The sequence below is a fragment of the Esox lucius genome, chromosome 14 (genome assembly GCF_011004845.1).
Source record: "Esox lucius isolate fEsoLuc1 chromosome 14, fEsoLuc1.pri, whole genome shotgun sequence".
NCBI classification, from domain to species: domain Eukaryota; kingdom Metazoa; phylum Chordata; class Actinopteri; order Esociformes; family Esocidae; genus Esox; species Esox lucius.
The window spans coordinates 32,592,448-32,601,698 of record NC_047582.1 but is presented as its reverse complement, the minus strand read 5'-3'; the positions used below and the strand labels follow the sequence as shown (position 1 = coordinate 32,601,698).

Genomic DNA, 9,251 nt, shown 5'->3' with positions numbered 1-9,251 from the left:
TCACATCACATTTGATAAATACCCACTTTTATTTACATGAAGGTATTAATGGCAAACTGGAAAAAAGTATATAAAAACAATACATACTCATCAAAAAGTTAAAGCATACAATATCAACCACACGACATCAGATAGATATGTGAAAGAAATGGAGTCCATTTAAACTTAGCTCATACGAGTCCACATTGTCTTACATTAGTATTTAATACTACTGTTCTGTCCCATGTTTGTGCGTAAAGATGTAACACAATGTTATAGATTCTCCAAGAAGCTTGACATATTTCCATGTTAACCCTTTCATAGGAAATATACTACATATAAGCTCCATTTCCCGCAGCAAATGTTCAGTTTTTGTCCTTGAGCCCTGAATGGGTCCACGCTGCCGCTGATGCCCCTGGTCAAGCTGCACTTCACCCCACTCTGCCATCTAGCAAGATCTCAGAGAATCTCCACTGTCCATCTTTGGTTGGGTTTGTCTGGATCAAATGTGTTGAGAATAACCTGTTTTTTGTCGTAATTTTGCCCACCTGAAAATGACAGAAATATGTCAGGTCCTGTTGAAAAAAATAACATTCCACCCTCAGGATCTGGATTAAAGAAAATTTGCAAATGGCTGATTAGTGAAAGCAACATTGTGACAACCTTGCTGTAACTCATTCACTTACAGATGAGTAATTACCTCAAGACATTACCCTTTCTGTCTCAACTCAGCCACAAGGTGTCGCTAACGCACAATCGTTGCAGACAAAGTACCAACGTTAAACCCCAGGACAGAATTTGAGCAATCGGGCTGACACACAGACAGGTGGTATAAGCTTTATTGCAATCATTTTCTCTTGCTTCTGATTGGCAAGCCTTATTAGCCAATACGGAAGCACATTGCTTCCAGCTATCCAATGACTGGGCAGTGGGTCGCTAACTTAGAATCTGGAAAACACAGGTCATTTCAATTAGTGCACATAGTATCCTAGAGAACGTGGCCAGGACCGCCGTCCTTCCTGCCTCACCTTTGACCTCCAGGAGCAGGTTGGTAGACGTAGTGTAGCGGATGAGGCCGTCGTGCGTGATGCTCCAACAGGACGGCTGCTTGGCGGGTTCTGGGGACAGGCCCATCCGACTTCCTGGCATGGCCAGGCTGGTGCAGGGAGCCAGACAGCACTCCTCCAGCATCTGACACAACCACAGGAAAAGAAAGTCTTACAATCTAAAGAGGAATCCATCTGACACAACAGAGAAGAAACCCTTTTTACACTCCAAAGAGGGATTCATCTAAAAGCCACAGAATATAAATTAAAAAGAAAACCATCAGACATAACCGGAAAAGGAGTATACATTATACAGGAAATCATCTAAAACAGTCAGAGAAGAAAAAAAGCAATCTTCTAAACAGGAAATCAACCCTCACAAGCAGAGAAGAATGACCTAATAAATCATGTATAGGTGGTGTGGACTGCAGAGACCTGCTGTAAAGATATGCTCTAAAGGCTATAAACTCCATTGTTTTATTCATGGATCTGAATTTAAAGTTCATGAATTATTAATCAATAATGCTCTCTTAAAGGTTATCCTCAAACTTCATTGTACTCCCCAAAAATATTTGGGTGCTGGATACTAAGTCATCATGCGTTATGACTCATTGGACATGGAAGTGGTTAATGCTGGACAAGGTCAGCGGAAAGAGCAGTGGTCTGGACTCAAAGCCAGGCTGCAGCTGATCCTGTGGACAGAAGGCAACTGCTTAGGCCACTGGGTCACCCTGAGCCTCCAGGTGCTAGATCAATAATCAAACAAAAGTAGTAATAGTGGTGGCAGCAGTAACAGTGGTAGTGGTTGAGTGGTATTAGTAGTAGCATTAGTAGTGGTAGTAGTAGTAGTGGTGGTGGTAGTAGTAGTATTTGGAGTAGTAGTAGTACTAACTGTAGTATTTGCAGTGGTAGGAGTAGTAGTATTAGTAGTGGTAGTAGTAGTAGTAATAGTTGTAGTATTGGTAGTAGTACTGGTAGTTGTAGTGGTAGTATTAGTAGTGGTGGAATAAATAGTGTTTGTACTTCAGTGAGACTGAAATATACATCAATAATATATAAAAACGAATAAACTAATGTTAACGGAGTACAATGGTACAGTGTTGGGACAGGTTGGACTGAATGAGCCTGGGTCAATGCATCCCATTACATCCCATTACAGGTAGTACAGACAACCAGCCGTTTAACTCCTCACACCGCAGCCAGCCCACCTCCTCTAAACACTGTGTTGCCATGACGACGATAACTTAACCACACCCCTTCAAATCAAGCCGAGCCTACACACTGGTAGGCGGGGTCACCTGGCGTTCCCACAACCTTTCGATCCCGTCTGTTAAAGGTATCTGGTGGTGCTATGAGTCTCCTGTCAATTCCACTTCCTGGCTGGCCGCGCGCTCCAGAAGCGATGGGCATTTTATCACTGTGCTACGTGACCATACCTTGCAGTGTATATGTCCGTCCTGATAGAACCAGATCTGTTCGACTCCGCCCGTCTCCTCCGTTGCCTGGATACGCATCAGCTTGATGTCGTCCATCTCCCCGGTGACGGACATCAGAAGGCCCGCCTCCTGGCTTCTCAAACGGAAGCACACCTGTCGCTGCTCAAGTAACACACACCGACATAGACAAATGGACATACACAAACACGCACGGACATATACAAACACGCACGGACATACACAAACAAGCAGGGACAAACACAAACAAGCAGGGACATACACAAACAAGCAGGGACATACACAAACAAGCAGGGACATACACAAACAAGCAAGGACATACACAAACAAGCAGGGACATACACAAACAAGCAGGGACATACACAAACAAGCAGGGACATACACAAACAAGCAGGGACATACACAAACAAGCAGGGACATACACAAACAAGCAGGGACATACACAAACAAGCAGGGACATACAAAAACAAGCAGGGACATACACTGGATTAGTGCCTGTTTTCGGTCAAAACAGCAGAGTTTATCTCTGTTTTTCCACCCAACAACACCTTTGGTATCAACATCAAAGAATGTTCTAGAAAGACCTTTGACAGGCTTAGACAGCAAATCCAATTCAAGTGCAGTTAAAGTGCAGTGTGCAGGAGAACAGATATCCTCCCTATAAGAGGCATTTTGCCCAACTTTCACCAAGCTCGCTTTCACAGAACGCCCTATTATTGGCATAAGCTTTCATTTCTGTTAAAATCCCTGTGTGTTTTAGTGTGCAGCTCTGAAATGAATGTCAGCCTCAATCTGGGTCCCCAATCAGAACCACATATGACAACCAATCAGATAACCACGTACGACAACCAATCAGATTACCACATGTGAGCTTGGCTTCTTACCTGGATCAGTGGGCGTAACGATCCAATCCGCTGCCAGCTACTGAATGTGCGCCAATCCGACACCTCGCTGGGCTTCAGGATAATCTGTGCACCGCGGTAATTTATTCCTTCATACAACACCCACCTGGCAATTAAAAAAAGGTTTCAGCTCACAGCCAAATATGTCGATTTAGATGTGTCCTGGCAGCATTTCCCATCGGACTCTTGTATCGTCAAAATCACATAATCATCCCTGGCTTCCTAAAAGAGCTTGTAGCTAGAGTACTCTCCTATCTCCGTGTAACAATACAAACTAAACAGTAAAGTGCTTTTAACACTAACACATGTCAGGTGGAGTATGTATGTTGCTCTGAATAATAAAGTACTAAAATGTTAATGCAATGTTAATCAAACCTGAGTGTTAATTAAAAAAGTACCAATGCCCGCTAACAGATGTAACGCATACATTAGAGATAGGAATTTGTTTATTGCTTTGCTCTTCTACTCTAAATTACTTTGCCTTTCACACACTCAGTCTCCAGGAACTAAAACACACCAACACAGTATATGTTTGGGTCTGTGCCGAAGTCCTCACTGATGAAAAGCACCATTCATTTGGCCTCTGCTGATCTCATCACCAGGAAAAAAAGTAGTCCCCCCTGAGTTATCGTTCTGACCCCGCCAGGTCGTCCTGTGTCCCTGTGTGTTGCAGGGGTACGCTCACAACTCCTGTCAGAATGTCACACCCCTCTGGGACATTTCTACTGGTCTAGAACCAGGTCTCACTACCTCACAACATCCAGCTGTGTCAAGACCAGTGCTGGAGCCCGAGGACTTTGGCCTTGCACTTTTTACTAGTTCGGATCACAAATCTCTGCCATGCCATATTTGAAAAGAAACTGCAAGCTAGTTTAGCACATTTTATATAAGCTGAGTTTCAAAGGCACTAGTCACACAGGCTGGCTTCATTTACATCCATGAAAGATGATTTGAATGAGATTCACTTCCTATTGACCTTGTATTCCACAAACACATCCATCCCAGCCTCAATTGTTTTCATCCTACACTAAACTTGTTCAACTCGAAGCATCACTTTTCTGTGAACTGCATTAAAGGGGCCAACTGACTAAATGATGCAATAATGTCTACCTACACAGGGTCCTTGAAATGCAATATGTTCGGTAAAAACGTTGTCAAAACGTTGACTGCAGGTGTTCATGGAGCAGGGAGAGCAGGTGGGTTAGTGCTATGACTCAAATTGATTCGTTTGCTCCCATTTTGTTAACCGTTGTCATGAGGCACAGACACACTATCTCAGTCAACGCAAAACAACAAAAAATGACCACAAATGCCTTTGTCAGTACTGTTGCTGGATGAAGGATATGCTTTTGTTTCACATGGTAGTGCTGCTTCCAACAGCCTCACCAAAGACAAATGACTGTGAAAGCAGTCTGTTACTGTCCTGGTACTCTGTTACTGTCCTGGTATTAATCTGTTACTGTCCTGGTATTAATCTGTTACTATCCTGGTACTCTGTTACTGTCCTGGTATTAATCTGTTACTGTCCTGGTATTAATCTGTTACTGTCCTGGTATTAATCTGTTACTGTCCTGGTACTCTGTTACTGTCCTGGTATTAATCTGTTACTGTCCTGGTATTAATCTGTTACTGTCCTGGTACTCTGTTACTGTCCTGGTATTAATCTGTTACTGTCCTGGTATTAATCTGTTACTGTCCTGGTATTAATCTGTTACTGTCCTGGTACTCTGTTACTGTCCTGGTATTAATCTGTTACTGTCCTGGTATTAATCTGTTACTGTCCTGGTATTAATCTGTTACTGTCCTGGTATTAATCTGTTACTGTCCTGGTACTCTGTTACTGTCCTGGTATTAATCTGTTACTGTCCTGGTATTAATCTGTTACTGTCCTGGTACTCTGTTACTGTCCTGGTACTCTGTTACTGTCCTGGTACTCATGTACTGCAGGGCCGGGCAACTACATTTACCCGTGTGCTGGTTTTATTTCCAGCAGAGTGTCAAAACACCAGAAAGTATAAGTATTTAGTTGAATCTTCTCCAGAGCGATGTGGCGGTTGCTCCACGTTGTGCTGCGTGCCCTCGGCCTCTCCGGCAGAAGATGATGGCAGCAGCGCAGCCCGCCGACACACCGGCTCTTCATCACTGATAATATCGTCTGTTTTATCGTCTCCATAGAGGCCGTGCGGTACCGTGCGGTGCGGTGCGTCATTTTGTTGTTTTCATTTTTGCCCCTCCTTTACGCCCTTGCTACTCCCGTACCTCACAGGTAACACATTGGTCCTAATAACAGTATTATTGTTGTTTTGCTTCAACACTGCCAAGGCCCCCGGGTTTACAGTGTGAAATAAACATCAAGCCTGAGATCCATTCACATTCTCCAGAGATGTGTCTATCTGGTGTCTATTCACAATATGCTCACATTCTTTAAATTCTGAAAAGTCAAGTTGACCTCTAAGGGGGTCACCCTGGCTGTACCCTAGTATGTACCCGAGAAAATACCTGCAAGGCTATGGGTTGAACACGACAGTGCAGGTTTGATTTAACAGGCTCCTGAGTTAGTTACTTTAACAAATGGCACAAGCTACTGATGTTGTGATGCCTCAAATCGCTTGCCTGCAACTCAATAGTGTACAAGACAACATACTACACAACGTCTTCTGTCAGTACACCAGGTGAATAAGGTTTTAACCAACACGTTAAAGCAGTAAATGGACAAGCACACACATGCACACACACACACACACACTCAAACGCAACAGCTCAGGTTGTTCTGAGGGGATGATGGCCACAGTGGGTCTCAACGTATGAATCTGGAGTACATAATATCATAAAAGAATTCAGAGAATCTGGAGAAATCTCTGTATGCAAGGGACAAGGCTGATGCTGGGGTGCATTAGAGCATTAGTTCACATGGCATGGGTGACTGGCACATCTGTGAAGGCACCATTAATGCTGAACAATATATACAGGTTTCGGAGCAACAAATGCTGCCATCCAGACAACGTCTGTTTCAGGGAAGGCCTTATTTATTTCAGCAAGACAATGCCAAACCACATTCTGCATGTATTATAACAGCATGGCTCCGTAGTAAGAGTCCGGGTGCTAAAAAGGCCTGCCTGCAGTCCAGACCTGGCATCCATTGAAAAGAAGAGGTGATGTAAAACAGTGGTAAACATGTCCCTGTCCCAACTTTTGGGAAACAGGTTGCTGGCATAAAACTCTAAATGGGCATGTATTTTTACAAACACAATAACATTTCTCAGTTTCAACATTTGATATGTTGTCTTTGTACTATTTTCAGTTAAATATAGGTGGAAATGATTTGCACATCATTGCATTCTGTTTTGATCTGATTACACAGCGTCCCAACATTTTGGGGAAACAGGGTTGTACTTAACAATTTACTATTTTCATGGGGACCCAAGCATTGTTCCTGTTCAAAACCAAACTAGCCAGTTGTAACGTTTACCATAAACATAACCCCTAATCTGAGCATAGCTTTAAATCAAACATTGAAACCAAACTTGAAATGTTTAATGAAAATGTTCTTGCTTTTACTATCCTGGCAGAGATTTTTGGTCCCCACCAGGACAGTAAATACACACACACACACACACACACAGTGTATGGAACTCACATGCCTCCCTCCACCAGGACAGACTGGACCCGGCTGCAGCCTCCAGCCAGTTGCAGGTTGACGGAGCCGGCGGTCAGAACCAGCCTCTTGCCCCGGAGACCTGACCTCTCGAACAGAGTGATGGAGGGAAGAGAGAACTCCTACCGGCAGGAAGAGGAGGAGATGCAAACCGCGAAAGATATGAAGAGATGTAGAGAGAGGGGGCAGAGAAATGGACAGAAACCAGGAGCAAGAAACATAGAGATTAAGCAGGAGGCAGGGTTAGGCAGAGAGAGGAGAAAGTATGTCTCAGGTTAATTACACTTCAAGTTGAGCAGGAAGGCAGTTTGAGGTAATTTATTCTTTGAATGACTAGACATTTTTCCACATTTGCATTTGGTGACCTTCTCCGTTGTGTCTGACCTCAAACCTTCCAGATACTAAATCACTTAAACATTTTCCCAGTCGAGTGGCGCGCACACACACGCCGTAGAGATGGTAACTATTCTAATGGTCACTGTTTCACCACACTTCTGTAAAACATTTTCTTGTAAAACAGAGATGCTTCACCTACTCTACTTCTTTTTAGTCACCTGATAATGTCCATCCAATGTGCAACACGATAAACAGGAACAACTGATGTTTCTTTGAGCCATAAACACTCAACTCTGAAACTGTCTACCTTCATGAGGATAAGCAAAAAAGGCTGTATGAAACAAACAACACAGGAAATGAGATATTCTATCGTTCTGCAGCATCAGGAGTACGCTGTATTCCATTAATGGTTGAAGCGGATGAACCAAAATTACAGAGCATTTTCCATTACTATTAATTGGTAGACAGGAGAACACATTAGGAGGTATTTCAGACCCTTCCTTCATACATAACATTCAAATTTGCCGGCAGAAGGATCAAATAGCTCTATTTTAACACCATCCAGCTAATGCAAAGTACGCGGTTTGCTAAACAGTCCCGTTTATCATGTGGCTTATATCCAGTCCTTTGGCCGGATTACATTAAAATGTCACCACGTACCAGTGGTCGTTTTGCCGTTAAAATACGAATCCACAAGCAGTAAGGAAACCCGGGCCTGCAGCGAAATGTGCCAGTGGATCTCATCACGTCATGAGGCTATTTGGCTTCATGGGCTTTAACTATGCAAATGTGTGCATTCAATACTCAGTGGCTCCGGATCAGAGGGTCTCCTAAATGTACTCACGAAGCCAGTGGTCTGCAGGGACCGGACAGGGGAGTTGGGGTGCACACACCCCATGGCCCTGAGGTCGGGGTAGCCCCCTTCCTCTAACAAGTACATCTTCCCCTCGAAGCCATAGTCCTCGAACGCCAGCCAGCTGAAACAAACAGGAACAGGGAACGAGGACCTGTCAGACACGTGCAGTCGAGCTCCCTTTCCTCATAGTTTTCAAACTGCCTGAGATAATTGACATAATGAATAATGTCGCAGCGCTGCTGTGGGACCCACACAACCAGCAGAGGATGACATGTCACACAAGCCCTGGTCCACGAAACGGGACATTCTTTGGTGTGACTGAACATGACGACACAGCTTATTGTTTGCATTTGTTAAATTACATTTAAATTATTAAATAATAACATACAATATGTGATTATGCAAATAGTAATGAGATTCTCCTCGCTTTTTCTAATGCAAATGTGGTACAGGGTATAATCTAGAAAATGCTGATAAAAGTATTGTTTATGTTATTATCTACACGCAGTGGTTCCCAACTCCGGTCCTCGAGTACCCCCAACAGTACACATTTTTGTTGTAGCCCTGGACAAGCACACCCAATTCAACTCAATGAGAGCCTGATAATTAGTTGAATCAGCTGTGCTTGGCTGGGGCTACAATGAAAATGTGTACTGTTGGGGGTACTTGAGGACCGTAGTTGGGAACCACTGATCTACAGCTATAGGACAATGATATAGAACACAAATAGAGAACAGTCGTATAGAATGCAAATATGGAACTGTGATAAAGAACTGAGGAGGAATAATTAAAATGCTGCAGTCACCTGCCAGCCAGCACTTTACAGGAACCCAGGGAGAACCCCTGTGGCAAATTAGGAATACTGTCCTCTAGAACGTGGACAGAACCCTGGAAACCAGGCTCAGAGAACAAGTGTACCTGAGATAAATACAACATATAAATTAACAGATCAATTACCATAAGACATTTGAAACAGATATTGTAAAACCTGGAATGATTAAACGAATAAAAAAATATATATAT

The 9,251-nt window shown here is 43.4% G+C and overlaps 1 protein-coding gene across 3 annotated transcripts in view; it reads right to left on the bottom strand.

The window, feature by feature from the left end:
- Positions 1–5: 5 nt before the first annotated feature.
- Positions 6–9,251, bottom strand: part of LOC105021679 — a 47,575-nt gene continuing 38,329 nt past the window's right edge. For all 3 annotated transcript variants that reach the window (XM_034297090.1, XM_010889488.5, XM_029125178.2), the window contains 7 exons: positions 9,034–9,146; positions 8,217–8,349; positions 7,019–7,158; positions 3,364–3,487; positions 2,462–2,620; positions 1,008–1,170; positions 6–527 (listed from right to left, as the gene is read on the bottom strand). In XM_034297090.1, coding sequence (XP_034152981.1) covers positions 439–527; positions 1,008–1,170; positions 2,462–2,620; positions 3,364–3,487; positions 7,019–7,158; positions 8,217–8,349; positions 9,034–9,146 — 921 coding nt within the window. In that variant the 3' untranslated portion in view covers positions 6–438. The remainder of the gene's footprint in view (positions 528–1,007; positions 1,171–2,461; positions 2,621–3,363; positions 3,488–7,018; positions 7,159–8,216; positions 8,350–9,033; positions 9,147–9,251) is intronic.